At 41.4% G+C, this 22,301-nt stretch overlaps 1 protein-coding gene across 1 annotated transcript; it reads right to left on the minus strand.

Moving 5' to 3' along the window:
* Positions 1-885: 885 nt before the first annotated feature.
* On the minus strand, positions 886-21,622 carry trarg1a (trafficking regulator of GLUT4 (SLC2A4) 1a). The gene is made up of 3 exons (XM_060848250.1): positions 21,202-21,622; positions 14,098-14,230; positions 886-964 (listed from the first exon to the last, which is right to left on the minus strand). Exons 1-3 carry the CDS (start codon positions 21,604-21,606, stop codon positions 954-956), a joined length of 549 nt encoding a protein of 182 aa, XP_060704233.1. The 5' UTR covers positions 21,607-21,622; the 3' UTR covers positions 886-953.
* Between the last annotated feature and the right edge of the window lie 679 nt (positions 21,623-22,301).

Consider the following 22,301-nt stretch of genomic DNA (forward strand, 5'->3'; position numbering starts at 1 on the left):
TTAAACATGATGAATAGTCACTTTTAATTGATATGTTCCTTGAATGCTGTGTGAGTTTAACCACCATCATAATAAATTGCCAAGAAAAGGGATCAGTGGCTTGGAGATTACTTCTCAAGTACCTGAACAATCAATCATTCTGTGAAAATGACAAAACAAATCAGAAAGAGCTTTCATGTTTGAGTAAACGCTCATTCTATTAGTAAATACAGCACAAAAACGAGCATATTGCAACTATATGACCATTATATCTGCACCCACAAATACCTCAACCACATAATTCAATCACGACACATTCATATTCCGCGTGCAAGTGGTGTTTTTCATAAAAAGTACAAAATCCTGCTATTTACCAAAACTAGCATCATGATACCCACAGTAACCAATGATATAATTGTTGGTTCCATTCTCTGCTCCAATCTTTTCAACACTTAGCTTCTTTTCTGTATTTCTTTCACTGCACGTTTCCTCCTTCGCCATTGGCAGGTTTTAGCTCTGTAGACAACACTGTCCTTTTCTTTTTGTACAAAAGAGAGCAAAAATCACAGTGTGCACTCGAGAGTTTTTGTGCAATAACAGAGAAAGTGGGTTTGTAACCATAATTTCTCGAATGGTAACAAGTTTCTCTGCTTTCAGGCGCATGCACTTGTGCCATTCCTAACAAGAAGGATTCTGCAGAGCTGTCCTGTTTTCAGGTATCTCACTGGAGTTGGCTTTGAATAGCTTTCAGATCTGTTGCCAGATGTCAATTGAAAGGAATGTTGTTTCCAGCATTCATTATGCTGAGTTGTAAGTGATGCACATTAAGTGAAGTTGGAATGACTGGATAGCCTTTGATGATGAACCTCTTGTTCTGGATTTCATATATTGCATTTTCCATAAAGAGCCAGACTTCTTCTAGGTGTGTCCCAAAAGGAACTAATCCAAAACCTTCTTGAGGTGTGGCAGGTTTTCTATGCAGTAACTGAAATATAAAGAAGATATTAGAATTTAATCAATTAAGCTTGTTCTAATTTATTGATTCATGATTGTTTCTAAGAACATTCTGTCAGTGTCTTTGTGACGGATGGACTCTTGATAAGATGAGCTTTGAGAATCGAATGAGATTAAATAACAAAAGTTCTTAAAATGTGTGTCTTCTTGTGTGGAAGTGGGGGAATAGAGTGATTAAGTCTTACTCACGTCGTTAAAATCATGTGTAAGACCCTCACTGGTACCACTTGGCTCCTCAGACATAGATCCAGTGGTAGGCAGCCAGAATGTGCAACTATTGGTAGCAGTTTGGTTTTTTTTCAATGAGTGTTCAAACATTAGTTTTGATATGCCCTGGCAGGCTTTAATTCAGATTGCTGAGAGCTGTGTGCACAACTCTCAATACCAGGGAGGTGCTTTCAAGGTTTTAGTGAGAGCCACTTAGAAAATGGTCCTCTGGCCCACTGGGTCCAAAGAAAACCCAATTTCATTTGCATGTCCTCTAGTTCATAAAGCTATCATGAAAACAGATATTTCTTGTAGCCACCGAAACCCAGTGAATTAATGGATCCTTGTAATGGCATGCTGCTTAACTTGATTTTGGAAAATCTGTTATACAATATAAAAGCACGAAAAGCCGTTATCTTTGTTTTGCTACTTGCAATTAAATCACCAACAAGAATATTAAAAATATGTTTCTGGCAAATAGTGAACGGTGAGAATCCATTACATAAACCGTTAAATTAGGTAGGAGGTGTTATTCAGTTTTGGGTCTATTCTTATGCCAGTATCAGCTTCATGATTCTGATGTACACACTGTGGCAGGAGCTACTGAGATACCATTACTTCAAAATTAATTAAGAAATTTTCATAAGTGCAAAATGTACTGTCATATTAGAGTTAATGGAAGAAAATATTTTAAAATGCACTGTTGTTCCCTCTCATATGCTGTGATAAAAATCACAATGGCTCTTCCAGCGTCTTCCATCTGGTGTACTCAGGAATCTCATGAAGGCTAAGTTGCCTTTCCAAGATAAGACAAGCTCAGAATATTTTTTCACGAGTGTGTTTCTGGCTGGATCTCACGGACCAGTGCCAAACGTCAGCATCCATCCCACTTCTGCCTACTGATCTTCGTGTTCAAATGTCAATGTAATATTTAGCATCAATTTGATGTGCCAGTAATGCAGTTTCAACTTTCTCTGACAATAGATGCCAACTTTTGAGTAATTCTTTTTCAGACAACCTTGTTCAACTATTGGGAATAGCATGAGCTCTTCTTAGTTTCCAGCTTACTCCCACAACTCTTTGATGAATGAAACTGCCCAAAGGTAACCCCATGTAATACCTTCCTGAAACTTTCCTGACCTGTGCACATCCAACATATTTCTTGTTACACGACTTTGACCCCAGAGCTGTTCATAGTTCAAAGGCAAAGTCATCTTGGTGCACAAAGAATCTTGCAACCCCATGGTAATGGCAGCAACACATAAATAAAACAAATCCCTCCTACACTACTGTGATAAGCAGATGGGAAGGGAATCTTTGGAAAGGCATTCTAATGCAGTGGCATGTAGCTCTATTTCTTTCTCTGTTGCTGGAGGTGGAAATATTTCAAGTGTCGAGGATGATTGCCAATCTGATGATGAACCAGAATTAACTATAACTGGTGAGCCAACATTGCCTGCCAGTCATTAGACTTACCCTTGCCCCCTTTACTTTGAAGGGTCTTGGGCTACTTGCTGGAGTATGTCTGAGATGGAAAAGGATTGGAGCTTTCAACAGGGCATCGACAGCTATACTAAAAGAGCAAATCGCTACATCTCTGAACCAATCAGTTCAAATTGAAGAATAACCAATGCAGAGTCTGAACCAGAGTCTAAATTCAAATAGATTCAAATATCAAATTGGAAACAGAAAGCAAATCAAAATGAGGGAACGTTTGTATTAAGAGATAATAAACTGTGTGAGGTCAAATGCTTCATAGAGGGCAGCATGTACTAGCCAGAAGTTATCTTAAGCCTATCTAAGACACTAGTTCTGCAGCATTCTGTCCAAATCTAGACATTACACCTGAGAGATGGCTTAAAGGGGTTGATGAGGGTAGAAAAGGTGTTTATTACAATAATTTCAAGGACAAGCATTTGTGGATCGTTGTCTGCAGAGTGGAGAAAACTAAGAGCAGGACTGAATAGATGACTACAGACTAAATGAAGAGATACTAATCCAGGTGGTATCAGGGATGGTAAACAATGGGCATTCAGTTAAAGTAACTGGCAAACATTTGGATGAAGGGTGCAGAAGAACTTGCATGGAGCAGCACCACATACCTAACATTAGGCAGGAACCTGGTAACATTGCAAAGTAGACGTTTCGGGCATAAGCCCTTCTTCAGGAAGGCCTGAAGAAGGGCTTGTGCCCAAAACGTCGATTCTCCTGCTCCTTGGATGCTGCCTGGCCTGCTGTGTTTTTCCAGCACCACATTTTTCAACTCTGGTACTCCAGCATCTGCAGAGCTCACTTTCTCCAACATTGCAAAGTAGGGCTACTTGTGTGCCAAAACAGCATAATCAGCAGGTGGTATACAGAGCGAAGCGACCCTTCTCAACCAACAGATCAGATCTAAGGTCTACAGTCCTTCCACATCGTGTCATGAATGGTGGTGGGCAATTAAATGACTCACTGGAGGAGGAGGAGGCTCCACAAATAACCCCATCCTCAGTAATGAGAGCCCAGCACGTCAGTGCAAACACTAAAGCTGAAGGATGTGCAAGAAGCTTCCACCAGAAAAGCCTAGTGGATGATCCACCCTTGCCTCCTCCAGAAGTCCCCAGCCTTCAGTTAGTTCGATTCATTCCATGTAATACCAAGAAACAGCTAAAGGTGCTGGAGGCTGCAGAGGTTATGGGCTGTGACAACATTCTTTATTCTTTAATGGAATGAGGGCATCACTGGCTAGGTCACCATTTCTTGCCCATCCCTAATTGGTCAGAGGGTTTGGACTCAAATGTAGGCCACACCAGGTAAGGACATGAATGAACCAGATGGGCTTTTCTGACATTCAACAATGGGTTCATGGTCATCATTAAACTCTTAATTCCAGATATTTAAAAAATTGAATTCTAATTCCACCATCTACCATCTACCATCTACCATAGGGGGATTTGATCCCAGGTCCCCAGAACGTTATCTGGGTCTCTGGATTAGCAGCCTTGCGATAATACCATTAGGCCATTGCCTCCCCTAGATTTCAGCAACAATTCTAAACACTTGTGCTCTAAACTTTTCCCTTTTAACCAAACAGTTCCAATATTGTGGAAAATTGCCCAATACGCCCTGTACAAAAAAACCAGGACAAATCCAACCCAGCCAATTACACACCTATCAGTCTACTCTCAATCATCGTTAAGGTGATGGAAAGTGTCATTGACAGTGCTATCAAGCAGCACCTTCTCAGTAATAACCTGCTCAGTCTGGGTTCCGCCTGGGCCACTCGACTCCTGAACTCATTACCGCCTTGGTTCAGACATGAACAAAAGAGCTGAATTCCAGAGTAAGGCGAGAGTGATACCCTGAACATCATTTTACTGAGTGTGGTACCAAGGAGCCTGAGCACAATTGGAATCAATGGAATCGGGGAAAACTCTCAGCTGGTTGGAGCCATACCTGGCACATAGGGAGATGGCTTGTGGTTGTTTGAGGGCAGTCATCTCAGCTCCAGGACATCTCTGCAGGAATTCCTCAGGGTAGTGTTCTGGGCCCAACCATCTTTAGCTGCTTCATCAATGACCATCCCTCCATCATAAGGTCTAAAATGGTGATGTTCAGTCCCATTTGCAACTCCTCAGTTACTGAAGCAGTCCATGTTCAAATATAACAAAACCTGGACAATATCCAGGTTTGGCCTGACAAGTGGCAAATAATATTTGCCCAGTATAAATACCAAGCAATAACTACCTCCAACATGAGAGAATCTAACCACTGCCCTTGCTATTAAATAATATTATTATCACCAAATCCTCCACAGTTAACATCCTGGGCTTTACCATTGACTAGAAATAGATCAGCTATAGAAATGTAGCCAGAACAGCAGGTCAGAGGTTGGGAACATTGCAGCAAGTAACTCACCTTCTGACTCCCAAAGCCCATCCACCATCTAAATGGCACAACTCAGGAGTGTGATGGAATACTCCCCACTTGCCTGGATGTGGGAAACTCCAACAACACTCAAGAAGCTTGACACCATCTAGGACAAAGCAACTGCTTGATTGGAAAAGCACAGCTGGTCGGGCAGCATCCGAGGAGCAGGAAAGTAAACATTTCGGGCAGAAGCTCTTCTTTCATGCTCCTCAGATGCTGCCTGACTGGCTGTGCTTTTCCAGCACCACATTCTTGGTTCTAATCTCCAGCATCTGCAGTACTCATTTTCACTTAGCTGCTTGATTGGCACCACATCCACAAACATTCCTTCCCTGCACCATTAACATCTAGAAGGTATGCTGCAGAAATTCAAAGTTCCTTAAACAGCACCTGCCAAACCAATGACTACTACCATTCAGAAGGACACGGGCAGCAGATACTTGGAAGCATGACAGCCTGGAAATTTCTCTTCAGGCCACCCACTATCCGGGCTTGGAAGTATGTCACTGTGCCTTCAGTGTGGCTGGGTCAAAAGTCTGGAACTCACTGATTAATGGAAATGTGGGTCAACCTACAGCAAATGAGGGCAATAGGTGAATAAAGCAGCTCACCCCCACCTCCTCAAGGGCAACTAGGGACAGGTGATAACGCAGCCAGTAATGTCCACATCCCATGAATGAAATTAAAAAAAATCATCCAGAGGCAAAGCTTTGTTATATAGCAGGAAATGAGGCTTTGGAATGTATTGCCCATGAGAAGGGTATACTAATGCAATATTAGACTTCAAAGGGAAACTGGATAAACACTTAAAGAAGAAAAATACATTTCAGGTATACAGCAAAGGATCAAGGGACTGATCTGAAGATCACTAATTAACAGAACTAGCACTGATGGACTGAATGGCCTCCTTCTCTACAGTAATACTGTACTGAGCATTCCAAGAGACAAAAGACACATTATATTCTGTACACTTAAAAAAAACTCCAACACCGATTACAGTGGAAGTAAACTAAAATAATGCATAAAGATTGATGTTCCGTGCCAGAGATATTGCTTGGCAGTGAGGAAGACTTATCACACCATCAGGAAGGGGCTCCTAAAATGGACACGATCCATCTTTCTGTGGTGAATTTCACTGTATTTATACTGTAAACGCAGTAACTCCACAGTGCTGAATACACGTGAGTAGGGAGCCAAACAGCAAGTTGGAGTCTTATAAAATCTCACAGGGCAGCAATGCATTCCTGTCAGCAACTTCTAAATCTTTGTATTAAACCTCACATCTCCTGTCACTCAAGGGTACTGTGTGATTTGTGTGCAATAATGGTGAGCACTATTATTTTGACAATAGAATCTAGTCTAGTGTGTTTTGATCTACTGTTATCTTTGGGGGAAACTGACAACTGAAAATCATAATCATGTTAAATCGGTTTTGCGATGATACACATGACAATGCATGTTTAATTCTCACTACATTATCACCACAGATCAAACAGTGCTCATAAAAAGCCTTTTTATCACAATATCCAAACTAGTGAGCACCAATTTCCAGAAACCAGTAACCAGCCTATTACATACGAATGCATGAATTTGGAGCAGAATTAGGCCATTCGGCCCCTCAGACCTGTTTTCATTAAATAAAATTGTGGGCTGCAGAAAATCAGGAAAAGTGCCGTTTCAAAGGCCAAGAGGTAGATTTTAAAGACTATGGCATTATTCAGCTAAGATGTCAGTGAAATGTTTCTTTCTCATTATTATGAGAATATAGATGCTCATAGTGTTGCTTCTTTTTCTTCTTAATAATCAATAAATAATTGTTTAAAAAATAATTTGTGCTGTCACGTCCCACATACTGGCATCAATAATGTGGTAAACTACTTCCAGTTACCTGGTTACTATGCTATTTGGAAAAATTACCAGCCAGTATCCATGAAATCCTTAGATTAGATTCCCTGCAGTACGGAAACAGGCCCTTCGGCCCAACAGGTCCAACTCTGAAGAGTAACCCACCCAGACCCATTCCCCTGCCCTGTATTTACCCCTGACTAATGCACCTAACACTATGAGCAATTTAGCATGGCCAATTCACTTAACCTGCATATCTTTGGATTGTGGGAGGATACCAGAGCAAACCCATACAGACATGGATGAATGTGCAAACTCCACACAGACAATCACCTGAGGCTGGAATCCAACCCGGGTCCCTGGCGCTGTGAGGCAGCAATGTTGACCATTGAACCACCGTGCCACCCAAAGTCACTTTGTTATTTATAGTCTTCAATATATCTGCACTGGGAAAAAGGGACTCCCCTCTATTCTGGTTCTTTCTGATATAACTATCCTGCTTGAAATACTGGTGGTGAATCTTCTATTTATTTTAAATATTCTGTGGGTGAACTGCATTACAATAACCCTGTAAATCTCTTTTCCTTGCAGTGAGCATCAAAGATATCAAGGAATTATCCAGAAGCTACAGGAGGTAGCAAACAGATGTAGATTGTGAGCAGCAAAAAGGAGGATGAACAGAGAGAGAGAGTTGAGAAAACCATTGCTCTTGCAGAGGAAGAGAAAGGCAGAGATGAGGATTGTCAAGAGATATGTGTTGAAGACAAGTGGGAGGTCAACAGAAAGTGAGTCAGCAAACTGATTCATGCTATGGCACCATCACTGGTGGTGGGGAGGAACTAAAAATTAATGAGACAAATATAAGAGTAGTTTTTTCTTTATTCTTTGATGTGCTGTGGTTGTTATTGGTGAGGTCAGTATTTGTTGTCCATTTCCAAGTGCTCTTGAAATAATTGGCATGCCAGGCTATTTCAGAAGGCAGCGAAGAGTCATTGACTTAGACGTTAACTAATATTAACTAAGGAGCAAAGCCTTGATACTGGGAGTCGCACCGGAGAGGAGGAACAGTTGAACTCCAATAGTGATTGGGGATTTGATAGTGAAGGGGACAATCAGGTGTTTCTGCAGCTGGAGATATTACTCAAAGATAACATGTTAATTTGTTGCCCTATCTGGGGTCAAGGATGTCAATGAGCAGTTAATTCGGCAAATTCATACATAACATTCCTGAGATTGGAGGGCAGACAAATAATTCTGCAGCAGCCACAGAATTCAAGGCATCAGAGGAGAACTTTAGAGAGAGGGGAGACTCTCTGCACAGCCTGGGAAGGTGCCCAAAAATAAATGAGCAAACAGAAAAACGAGTTTGTGAAAACTGAAGGTGCAAAATTATGTCAGTGGAAATCATCACAAAGGACTTTGGTTTCTCAAGGACCTAGTCCAAACCTTTTCCCTAAAACGAGCAAGAAATTAGGCATTTCAGATTTCAAAGCCAGTCCTGCATGATATAAAGGGGGTAAAGTCACTATTGGAGTACTCTCTCTTAGAGTGAAAGAGAGAGAGAAAACAGATGGTGGTTTAACCTGAGAGTCACCACATCTGAGGCAAGTGGTAAGGTTGAGTAAGCAGGACCTCAATGGGAATTAATCCAAACTGTTGGACTCACTCTGACTGAGCTGTGGATGGTGCACTGGGTTCAGAAAGCGAAGCTATTTTGTACAGTGACCAAAAGCCAAGCATTTACAGCATCTTCCAGCTTATTGCCTTTCAGGGGTCTATGATTGAACATCAACCAGAGAATGCATTGGCCTGAATTGGAAACATGAGACTCCCAAGAATTTTGACATACCAGTCAGTCAAAGTTAGAGTGAAACAGTGTCAAGTCAACAAATGCTTCATTTTCGAGAGAAAAACCATCACAAAAACAGCATTTCCCATAAGGAGCAGTTATCCATGTTCATGCTAAAGGATGAATGGATAAAAGGAGCTTGAAAATAGGGCTGAGGAAAGTTTAGATTTTCTGAGCGGGATGATTATATAAAAGAAACTTCTCATCCGGGATAAATTCAGATCACACCTTGTGAATAGTCTTGTGAATCCTGGAGATCTCAACTGCCCAGTTCAACCATTGGAGGTTTCTTTAAATAGGTCCCTCAAGGTCAGCATGAGAAGTAATGTGGAATGACTGGATGATCAGAGGAGGGGTGACATTTCCCAAGGGAAACTGCACTCGTGCTCAAACATTAGCAACCCTGTGTGTGTGAATGGTGAAGGTCTCGGCCAAATTCAGAAAGGACACCGGTCAAATCATTTCGAAATGTGGGAAACCCAATGCGCTTGATGACACAGAAGATGATTATTTTGGGGAAGTAACATGGTCAGAGCCATTGTGTTTGCTGCTGAAGGTGGTCCACATGATGATGCTATTCATGAAGCAGACTGCAGAGGTACTTGACTCCAAAGATGGTAAGGAGGGTGATTTTTAAAATGGATTTTAACATATTTAGTCCATACTCTGTTGCTAAGTGGTCATTCTTTCCTGCCCTGTGGAGAAGCTGAATGAAATCGTACACATTTGCATATGTGCCTTTTGTTTTCAATGAATTTGATAGACTTGATCACTTTAGTGTACACAAATATAATATTTGTCTCCACAGAAGCGATTACAGAGCAACTGCTGTATCCGGGGAATGGTTTCTGCAGTTTCAGTTACCCGCGGTCCGAACATATTACATGGAAAATTCCAGAACCAGGAACCAAAGGGCTGCTGGAGAGTTATATTTCCCACTTAAATGAAAGGGTTCACCACTATCCACGGTTTCGGGCATCCACAGTAGGTCTTGGAACGTATCACCCGTGGGTATGGAGGGGTGGGGGAGGGGGGCGGGGGTAGTGGGCCTACTGTATTTACTTACAAATGAAAATTCAGTAATAAAAATGTGTTTTGTCTTACTTCAGAGTTGGATTTGGTGTGAAAAGTCCCAACCCAAAGTGGGATTTGGAGTGTCTTATTCTCTGGGGCTCTTGCACCAGCTGAGGTTACCATGAATGAGCCTTCTTCTCAACCTCTCTCTTCGCCTGAGATGCAGTGACCCTCAGGTTAAACCATCTCTGTCTCTAACGAGAGCAGCCCAACAATCCTCTGGGACTGTGTGACTTTACAATTCATATGGGTGTGAAATATGGGCCTTTAGAAAAGTAGACACCCAAAAACTAGATAGTGGAATGCAGTTCTGGAACAAGGATGAATCAGGTGAATTAGAGACAGCAGGAGAACAATTAAGAGTTTCATAGAGAGGTGGAGAAGACAAGATTATTACTATCCAATGGAATATCATCAAGAAATGAAACATGGTTGGTTAAATTCTGAGGCTTGAGGGTTTACTGAAAGAGATGAATAAAAAGATATTAGAGGTATGTAAATCAAGGGGCAGAAAGAGAATCAAGATGTTAGAAGACTTGAAATTGAAAATGGGGAACTCCCACTTGCAGTTGAAGAGGAAAGTACAAGGCATGAAGGAATAAGCGGATGATGTATCATTAGGCAGATCACTACTACTTCAGAAAGTAAGAATTATAGAATCCATACAGTGTGGAAACAGGTCATTTAGCCCATTGAGTCCACACCAATCTTCTGAACAGCATTCGACTCAGGCCCACCCAAACACCATAACCCTACATTCCCCATTGCTAATAGAGGCACTCTGCCTCTATTTCTGATGAAGGGCTTTTGCCCAAAATGTTGATTTTCCTGCTTCTCAGATGCTGCCTGAACTGCTGTGCTTTTCCAGCACTACTCTAATCTAGAATCTGGTTTCCAGCATCTGCAGTCCTTGTTTTTACCCTTGACTAATCCACCTAGCCTGCACATCCCTGGACACTACGAGCAATTTAGCATGGCCAATCTACACAACCTGCACATCTTCGGACTGTGGGAGGAAACTGGAGCGCCCGGAGGAAACCCACGCAGACACAGGGAGAATGTGCGAATTCCACACAGACAGTCGTCTGAGCCTGGAATCGAATCCAGGTCTCGGGAGCCACCTGGAATTGATAAAACACCAATTGGGCCACAGCTGGAGTTCCGATCACTTCGTTGTGTATACAATTAATAAAGGATCTAGGATGCAAAAGTCCATCACCAGGAAGTGTAGATTTCAGATAAGCGGTAGGTGTCGAGGGGATTCAAGGGGAAACGTTTTAACCCATAGGGTGACGGAAATCTGAGACTCACTGCCTGGATGGATGGTACAATAGTAATTCTCAGGACATTCACAAATTACTGGGATATACATGTGAAGAGCCATGATCTACAAGGCTACAAATCAAGAGTTGGAAAATGGGATTTGGCCAGATGGCTCCTTGTTGGCTGGTGCAGACCTGATGGGCCGAAAGGTCTCCTTGTGTGCTGTAAAATTCTATTGTTGGAATTCCAGTACTGTGAGAAAGTGCGATAATATGTCTAGCAGTTACTAGAATTTTAATACATTACTGGTAATGATGTAAGGAAAACATACCTTTTTTTATTGATTCGCGTTCAAATATCAAATACTTTCTATTGAATTCCCATATTATTGTAAAAGTTACAAGAAGAGAAATCTATTGTCTTAGATCAATTCTAACAGTATTACATACTTTAAGCAGGCAAATTGTATGAAAAGCTTCCCCTTATATGTTATCAGAAGAAAAAGCACTCACAGGGCAGCATTTTCCTGACTTAGATCAGACCAGAACAACAATGACATTAAATCCGGGGATGTTCGATACAGCACATTGATTAAAATCAGTCAGGGAGAAGATCAGCAGTTCCATACAGCAAGGTGATGTAAATAACAACTATTTAACTCCCTAACAGCATCAAAGCTATGGAAAACATTTGTATGAGTTGGGATAGCTCAGTGTCTGGCATTAAAACGCAGGCAACCACAGGGGAGGTTGTTCCCAGAGCGCAAGCACTCACTCCTATTACACACAGTTTCTCCTTTCACTGGCTTGAATTATGTCAGGCAGGAGGCCTGGCAATGATAAGTCATGCTTAAACAGAGTACCAGGTTCTGCCAATACCATCTATTTAAGACATAATGAAAATTAGCAGAAGTGTTAATTCTGTTACCTCTGAGAGTCTGTCATACGCCTATTTAATCTACATAGATAAAAGCCTGGACCTGTTTATTGTTGAATATAATTCTATTTAAATAACATTCTATTCACAACTTGGTTGGTTCAATTATAAGGTCAATTTAAATCTGTTAATTTATTTACAGGATGTGGATGGAATTGCCAAGGCCGATATTTATTGTCTGTTCCTAATTGCCCTTTACTGTGTACTATTTTATTACAAAGTTAAGTGTCAGCCACAATGCTGTGAGTCTGGAGCCACAGACCAGACAAGGACAGCAAATTTCCTTCCCTGAAAGGCATGAGTGAATCAAATTAGCTTTTGCAGCAATCTGATAATTGTATGGTCATCATTAACATGGAATCCCTATAGTGCAGAAAGAGGCCATTTAGCCCATCGAGGCTGCACTGACCCTCTGAAGAGCATTCCACTCAGACCCACCCCCTTCGCCCTATCCTTGTAGCCCTGTATTTCCATGACTATTCCACCCAGCCTGCACATCCCTGGATACTGATTACTGAAACTAATTTCTTATTCCAGAATTAATTTTGTAAATGTCCCAACTTCTGTGGTGGGGTTTGAACTCACTTCTCGGGATCATTAGTCTAGTAACTTAATCACTATACTAACACTTCCATTTCCCTTCATGAACATATTCTCACATTGTAAGTAACACCAGTACAGCAATGTTTATTATTTTCACTGTTTCCTTGATGCCCAACAGGCTCTCTCTTAGAACCTCTGAATACTTGGGTAGATGGTGCTTCCAGGTTTCTGATAGATAGGATATTGCAGCACTTAGACCAGTAGTGTGTACCAAACAGAGACTCTTGCAGATGATGGTGATGTTGCGTTCATCCAGTCTGATAGTCGAGCTCAAAGTGCTCCAAGACATCTTGCAGACTATACATATTATAACCCCACAGCAGTGGTGATAAGGCTGTACGTTAAGTTCAGTATCAGCATGGTGATCAAACAGATGTCTTCTTTCTAGATGGTAGCAGAGTTTTTTGAGAGCTATTGCAATTAAACCCATCCAATGAGTATTCCATCGCATCCATGATTTCAGCCTTGTAGCTGGGTAAAGTAGCAACAGCAGATCCAGAAAGTGAGTTAATTATCTTGGAATATCCAGTCCTTGCCCCATCTTTTCTAGCCACACATGGCTTGATGGGGTGTTAGTCTAGTCAATTATCACAACCCTATGCAGTTTTAATTGAATCTCAGAGCATTATTTGCCACATACGGTAATTGTCACCCCAAGTCTAGATTTGTCCATGTCCACCCAAGGGTTCCATTATCATAGACACTATGAATGGAGTTGAATCTTAGACTGCTATATCTCACTTAATTCAAAATCTAATATTTTTTCTTAGTTTGTATAATTTTATCCTTTGACACTGAGTTTTAGCTAGACATGGCATTCTACCACATGGTGACTGACAACTCTGGGACTGATTTCCAAAACATATGATCTTTCTATGGTTTAATGGTTTTCAATGTTGCTTTCCTGCTTCTCTGATATGGTCAAATGGTTTTCAATATCACTTTTCTACTTCTCTGATATGCACGAAATACGAAAATAATGTTTTAATGCAAGCAAAGTACAGCAATAGGGGACAACAAAATACCTCAAGGCTCCTTGTGAAGCACATTTCCATTGCATTTTCAAGTCAACCTTACAAATAAATCAAATTCTATTCTATTCATGCTAAATGTCCTCCATATACATGTAGAGTTGCAAATGCCAAACAATGACTTGATTAAATATTGTACAATTCTAAACATTCTGGAAATGTGAAGAAATTTTTGATGTGAAATGACTGACATTGCTATGCACTTACCAAACACCACCTCTGATTTAACTTTTTATTCCCTGGTGGTCAATACTTCACAACAATCCGTATAGATTAATCAAAATTATTCAAGATTAGCCTGGCAGCTATTGTGATCTTTTATTAAATATAAGCCGTCCATATAAACAGTGCATTAGATTTGCCCTATTTCCTATTCACTGTTACCTGCAAAGTTGACAACACAGTAGGTGATTATGATGAGGGCACCCATGACTATTGCTACAATACTCAGTAATCTGGCAAGACGTCCCAATCGCCTGGCTCCATCCACGTCACCTTGTTGTAAACTGTTTCTGGACTATTGGATGAAAAAATAAAAACAAATATTAGATTTTTCAAAAGTACATTCCAAATTGTGAGCAACTCTTTCACTTGGTAGCTAATTGTGGATTAAAGTTATTATCTCAAGACTCCTGAAAACTTGCAAGTAATATAATTCAGATGCAGATCTATGTGACAAATTCAACATTTAAATATGTTATTATTAGAGCACAAATCCACTATCTATAAAGGAAACAGCAAAATGAGCAAGGAAAGAGATGGAAGTCTAAAGTCTGTTTGGTCTCAAATTATTTCCGCATGCACTTTTCTATAAAAGGATAATTTGTTTATTTTAAACTTGAGCCTGTGAACATTAATACTATAAGTGGCTGCTTATATGCTTTTAAATGTATTTTAAAGTATTTCAAATGAACCAATGATCACCCTGTACTGGTCCTGATTTTATTAAATGGACCAGTGTAATGTAATTGAAAAAAAGAAACCTTCAAAGCAATTTGGGATTATACAATTACAGAATCTCAAACAGGCATTCTTATATTGTATTTTCTCTCTATGTCATTACTGTACAGATCAGATAATGAAATAACAGGATAAAATATTACAACTTCTACTGCATGACAAGTTTCCAAACAAATTCAAGTACTTTACAAGATTGCAAAGTAATTGATTTCTGAGAACCTTTATAATTTCATATAAGGAATGGAATTGCCTCTTGGAATCTACAGAGCCTTATTAGTGATGCAAAAAGCCTTTTTCATGCAGTTATGTTGATATAGTCATTCATTCATTTATAAAGATTCTAATTTAAGCATTTTAAAAAATCCCCTACAACAACTTTGGCCGTGTGGTATGAGCTGTCATTCTCCTGGAGATTGACTGTTCCTAGGGATAGCAGAGGCACCAAGCTGTAACAACCTAACGCCTGATGCTCAGCTTGCCATCTGTACTGTTCATGCAGCATTTCAAAGATAGAACCAAGACATACATTCAGATCCAAGTCACTATTATTTATTTAGACTTGAAGATTTTTAATCAGTTTGCTGGATGGGTTAAATGATAACAGAAGGATATGAAGTGTTTTTAAATACTGCTAAATTGCTACAGAAAATGTTCTAATCTGCACAGTGTTTTGCCTCGATAGATTAGATTCTCAAAATCTTGAAATTACTATCAGCAAGATTTTTAATACATTAAAGTGGTCCCTGAGCTGGTGGGTCTCCCAGTTCCCTCTTGAGCTTAGAAATGCTACAAAGATTGCCAATGCAGACTGGGCAACATGGATGTATTCTGGCATATACTGATGTTATACTACAACTCACAGCAAACAAAGAGACAGGGTGGCTCCACCCATCAGGACAGTCACCAACTATGGAAATTTTCATACATTCACTTTAAACTCATTGATCAGAATATAGACATAAACATATATGAGTGTTATTAATATAGCTCTCAGATAAAGCAATTAAAATGTCTTCTTAAGAGTATTTCTTTGAAAGAACATCCATATTGTCTTGAGGTAAATGTTCTTTAGTTTAGTGCGTTGTAACATGTATTGTTTGTTCACCTCTGTGTCCTGACTTTCAATCCAGTTCAGATCAATTAGATAAAAGTCTGGAATATCAATAAGGCCTTAATTAAAGTGAGTTTATCCACTCTGAAATCATTCCTAATGTCTTACAAATTTATCACATATGCTCAGTGCTAATAAATGCTCTAACATATATGAATTGAACTTAGTAATGATGCTAATAATTAGAAATATAAATTTTCATTCTCAACACTAACATTATTAATTTTGATTGATCAAAGTTTCATCACCTCCCAGGTTAGTGTTGTCTTCGAAAGCAGAATGCCCAAACCATATGGTTTCATTCAAAGCTATTACCAATGCAGTATAATGGGCACCTTAATGTAGATGCCAAACAGTAACATTATAAAACCACAATCATCAGGTACCAGTCAAAAAAGGACAGTGCTTATAAGAGAGTGTTTCCATATGAAAAACTGAGAATAAGAGTTTTACGATGTATTTTGGCTGAATTACATGAAGTAAAATATTGATTTGTTAATACCAAGTATGATTGAGGATGGTGATGATAAAGGGTGTGGTATGATTTGGCAAAGACACAAAACACTGCATTAGAGATTTAAGTCAGGACTGCTTGATGCAGCTGGTCATTACAGTAAATCAATATGCTCATTACTGTAACATCACTTCAACTAAGTAGACTGGACTCACAGTTTTGTACTTTCTTAAGTTGTTATAGATCAGACAAGTGATGCAGCTCTGCATGGATAGTTCTGTCACTAAGAATATGATAACAGGGTGGTAACAGCATGAACAATTATCACTGTATTTAATTACAGCTAGTCTTAAATGAGATTATCCTGTTGGATGAAAAATACCAAAGAAACTCCTGTGAGTAGAATTGCATCCAATCTAAGCCCAACTAATTTGTTCTTTGCAAGAATTTGCAGTACAGGATATTGCAGTATACGGCACTCAGATTTAAAAAGGAAAACAATTAATACAAATGGTGAATTACAGTATAAAGGTAACATTGGGCTTGCCGCTGTGTTGTTTATTACAATTTGGCACATTGGAGCTAATTACACTTCTTAACTTCACAACAGGATCCCTGGTGTGCTAAAATCCCTTAAGAACCCAGGAATATCGTCTTTCCTATTAATATTGCACAGATCAGAATAAATTTGAATATTAATCAAGAAGTAATTAAACAGAAGTGCAAGTTTGTCTTATTAATTATATATTGGAATATGTTTCATTCTATACAGAGGTTTTATATTGTAGAACTTGAAGGAACTTCTTCCACCCAACTTTTCCTCCACTTCTTTAGACACAACTTCTTCATAAGCAGGATACCAATAACATTGGCCAGCATCTAGTAGGCTACATTTTACTAAGAGTCTTGACAGCCATTTAACCATGAGGACATCAAGGAAGGCTTAATTGCACATTTCTGCAGCAGCTATGGAACATCAATTAGGAGTAGAAATCCTGGCCAAGTTTCCCTTCCCAAGTGAGGGTCACAGGATAACTAGTGCTTGTTAATTTTCCAAGTCTGAAACTGGACAATCCTATTTGTTAGAAATTGTTCTGTATTATTAATTTTGAAAGACTGGCACTGCACTAACATTACCACATGGTAAGCTTCCCTCCACTTTCATTTATGAACCAATAATAATTACTGCCTCACGAACATGATTATAAACTTGTTCAAATCAAAATGTTGTAAAATGCACCTTTGCAATTTTACTAATTGCCAAGGTATATTCAGCTTATGTGCTTTTCACTGGACTGACATATATTTAATTAACTTTCAATTGAATTTGTATGTTCAAATTAATCATCCACAGTTAGCTAATAAAAATGTAAACATCTGAACAATTGCTTCATCCATAGATCAATCCATAAAAAGGTTCATAAATGGTACAAACTGATATCAGTGTATAAACATGAGATCATATTACACATCAAATGGTACATCTTTACTTCAATGGGAAGTTGTCACCCTTTGTTGCGCACCTGCCTGTAGGCAACATTAAAAAAAAGCTGTAACATACTTCACTTGTCATGTAACTGGTAACTGCAAACCGGTTTTGCTGTGCCATCTCATATCCTATTGTCTGTCAGTTGCCATGCTGACCTGCATTGTTTTAGAACCAGAAAATTACATACCGTCTTTGCATTCAGCTATCATCAAATCAAGGGCCAATCAGCAAGTGGATATCAATGAATAATTATTCCAAGTCAGATGTAAAATTTTTTGAATTGATCTTTACTCAATCTTGCGAAACTGAACCATTAACCTAACAATCACTTCAGCAAAGAAACTGTTTAAACAGCTGTGCATTTGAAATATCCACTTATATTTGTGTCAAATTTATGTTTCCATGTTAATTGAAGGAAGATTAAATAAACAATTTCTAATCTGATATCTAGTCTTTGTAAAAGATTGGTCATTTATCAGACTTTTATTCTCCAATCAAAGTCTGCAAAGGGGGTGGGGTGAAGTGGGATGGTTCCTGTTCTGACAATATCCTAGGAATTTGATACATGCATTGTGTGAGATTGGGTAGCTTTTGAACAGCATCTGTCTTGAACATTGACTCCTTCTGAAATAACTGACAGTTCTGGGGCATAGAAGAATCGACATAATCCACAGAATTACAGGAATCTTGACAGGATTTGGTGGAAACTTAAACAATGAGTCCCTACAGACCCAATTACAACACAAACAAGTCAGTGAGGTGTAACACTTGAGGAAAAAAAAGTGAACATTTTGCAAAAAAATGACCAATTGTTTGAAGCTGACTACTTTGTTATTGTTTGCTAGTCTCAGTTATTGAATGGATAATTAAGCTTGGAGTGGGGGAGGATACAGGCAAAGTATATCTTTAAAAATACACCTGAACCTAGGAAATGTCCTTCCCTTTGGCAAAGGGTCAGTTAAACTTGAAACGTCAGCTCTTTTCTCTCCTTACAGATGCTGCCAGACTTGCTGAGATTTTTCAGCATTTTCTTTAGGGTTCAAATGTCCTTCACTGAGTTTTCTTAACACACTCAGACTTGTTAGCAGGGATCCCACCTTCCTGCACCGCATCTAACTCCCCATTTAATATATGTGAGCCTGGACTTCCTATAGACAATACCACTCAGCACACTCCCCAAAACCTTATGCAATCTTCAATCAGGTTAAACTTTTAAGGGAAGTAGTGGGGCAATGGATTGGAATGCCGAGCGGGAATCTTTGCGGTCTTTGAACATTCCCAGCCCCGGGTTCCTGAAGACAACTTCTGCACTTGCTGAGGATGCTCAGGGATGATCAGACACCGAGCACGGTCAGTTCGGATTCTCTTGAAGAGTCCAACACAGAGGGTCTTCGGGTGGCAGAATCGGTGAGCGAGTTTCGACAAAGGGAGTTAGCGTGAGGGACTCTGGGCTGAAGCAATTTGGGCAGAGATGCGGGTAACTGGATACGCCGAGCAAACAGCCACACCCTCAAAGCACTCAGATTGGGGGGGGGGGGGAGACAATACTGTATTTAAACGATCGTGTTAACCTGGAGTACAAGTTATGTTTGCACAAACTCCCCAGCCAGATAGGAACAACGCGCTCAGCGCTGCCTGGCTGAATTTGTCAGGAGCAGCCGGCAATGCTCAGTGAATGGACATTGCCTCTCGCAGAGGAACCCAATCTCTGGCTTAACCCGAGTTCAGGAGCAGCCCTTCACACTGCATCCCACACCCCTGCAGCCTCCACTGATAGTAGCCGGCAACTTGTTCAGCTTAGATTCCCTACAGTGTGGGAAACAGGCCCTTCGGCCCAACCAGTCCACACCGACCCTCCGAAGAGTAACCCACCCAGACTCTATTTCCCTCAACACTATGGGCAATTTAGCATGGACAATCTACTTGGCCTGCAAAATCTTTGGACTGGGGGAGGAAACCGGAGCACTCTGGAACCTGGGACTCTGGTGCTATTAAGCAGCAGCGCTAACCACCGTGCTTTTATCTTATTAGCCTTCTCTCGCTGCCTTTTAACAAAATACCCTTATAGCCTGTCTGTCCAAAGCACTGAAAACAGCAAATGCTGGGGATCACAGCGGGTCAGACAACATCCACACAGAGAGAGAGAGAGAGTTTCGAGTCCAGATGAGTCTTCCTCACAGCTGGTGAAGTGTGGAGGGACAGCATCTATGCTACAGTTCGGAGGGGTACTGTTGGAGGGCAGTAGGTTTAGTGGGGAGTAGATCTTGATAATTCAGATTAAGTAATCGGAATGTGAGAGTGGCAGAACAATGGCGTGTCTCCTAGAAAGAAAAGGCAGTCCCACTGAGATGGGGGAGGGGAGGGGAGGACATGGTAACAAGCTAAAAAAAGGAAGGAAATGATTCCCAATTTGAAGGTGTTGAACTCAATATTAAGTCCGGAAAGCTGTAAAGTATGAAGATGAGACGTTGGTCCTCCAGTTTGGGCTGGGTTGGACATTGTGAACAGTTCCTTCCCTTTCAGCTTGTTACCCTGTCCTCCCCTCCCCATCCCACTTGCTGTACTTTCCACTGTTCTGCCAGTCTCACATTCCAATCTGAAAGTACCTTACTCCACTTGCAGCACCCACTGCCCTCACCACCACCACCACAACCCCCCCGAACTGGGATAGAAATGCTGCCCCCTCTACACTTCACCAGCTCTGACGAAGAGTCATCGCTTGCTCTCTCCAAGGGTGCTGTCTGTGATCTCCAGCATTTTGTTTTTGTTTTCAGTACAGATTCCAGCGTCTGCAGTCGTTTGTTCCTACATTTGGTCTCCAGCTCACACCGGGGGCATCCGACAGCAAAACAAAAGCTTGGACTTTTTACTCACAGCGACCTGTGTTCATTCCGAATGTATACAACCAGCAGAGGTTCACATTTTCGGAAGAGGCTTTTTAATAATTATTTAGGGAAAGTGTCAGCCAACTTTGGAGAGGTTTGTTTTTCTGAGCCTGAATGATAAAGATTCTAGGGCATTCGAAGCATTCAAAAGGATGCTGGGTTAGATTTATAACAGTTTGGGTGAAAAGCAGGGATTTCGAAGCTCATTTGAAGAGCGGGCTGCTCAAGGGACAGTTACAGCGAGGCGGAGAGAGAGAGTTAAAACAAGTTACTCGGGGCTGAAGGCAATCAGTGGCTTACACAAGCTGCCAGGGCTTGGGGAGGGGCAGTTATGAAGCTCTCTGTGAGGTACATTCGACCCTTGAAAAAACGTGGCTGAAGATCCGGTTTCCTCCCAAAGATGTGCAGGTCAGGTGAATTGGCCGTGTTAAACTACCCGTAGTGTTAGTGGCATTAGTCAGAGGGAAATGGGACTGTGTGGGTTACTCTTGGGAGGGTGAGTGTGGACTGGTCGGGCCGAAGGGCCTGTTTCCACCCTGTAGGGAATCTAATCCAATCTAGGTGGCGGGTGAGAGAAAGTTGCACTCACCATGATGGAGTAGACCAGCGCCACGATGTTGATGGGCCAGATGGGGCAGAAGCAGGAGACGATAGCCAACAGCAGGTAGTCTCTGGGTGGCGACTGGTCCTGGCCGCTGGTAGTGACGGTGGACGATGCTCTGCCCAGGCTGACCCGGGATGGGGAGGCCGGGGGCACTCCGATCTTGGACATGGACTCGGAGGAGAAGCTAGCCACGCCGTGGCCATTCGGCTCGCTCTCCGCCTTCTTGCCGCTCGGGGGGCTGGCGGGGAACGCCTTGGAGTCTTTGATGCCGTTGCCCAGGTTGGTTGCGGAGATGTTGAGGAGTTTCTCGGTCTCCTGGTGCTCCTTGGTCGAGGCCGTGTGTCCTGATCCGCCCAAATTGTCGAAGGCGGCATCCTCGTTTAGCGCCATTTCCCACTCTCTGGTCTCTGTCTCTCTCAAGAAGCGCCAAGTTTCTGGCAAGAAATGTTACAATTTCATCTTCGGACGGGGCGTAGAGAGAGTTTGGGGGTGAGTGGGGGGTGGGAACAACTGCTCCCTTAAAAAAATACACAACTTCCGTGAAAAGTGAGAAGGCAGGCAGTCAAAAGAAAGCAGTCAGGAGGGTCTGGGGGTTCTCGCTACTGGAGAAATCTCTCATTTCCTGAGTGATGCTGAACCACACTCGGTGTGGAGACACACACTGGGGTCTCTCACAGTAGACCAACCCAAGGAGATGTTACAGTGGATTGGTCCATTCGCAGCCATCAGCGTGAACAACATCCAGCCTCAGCTACCGAGTGGTGCAGACTGGAACTCCCGAACTCTTCCCCCACCCACCGGCTGCCGACTCTCGCATCAGGATTTGGATGAAAAGCGATATCACGATCTTGAGGCGGCCGTCGCCCTGCCTACTACCTGCCCATTGCCTCACCCCCACCCCGCCCCCCTCACCGCCCGTCCCAAAGATAAAAGCTTTTTACGCAGCTCAAGACAGCGAGTGCAGTTTGCTTACCCTCTCTGGGGAATACATGCATCTACAACACGCATCTCTCCGACTGCAGGCTCCCCCACATTCACACACACTCAACCCTTTTATTGGTCTGTGCATAATTCATACAATTATG

Source organism: Hemiscyllium ocellatum, chromosome 31, assembly GCF_020745735.1.
Source record: "Hemiscyllium ocellatum isolate sHemOce1 chromosome 31, sHemOce1.pat.X.cur, whole genome shotgun sequence".
Taxonomy (NCBI): domain Eukaryota; kingdom Metazoa; phylum Chordata; class Chondrichthyes; order Orectolobiformes; family Hemiscylliidae; genus Hemiscyllium; species Hemiscyllium ocellatum.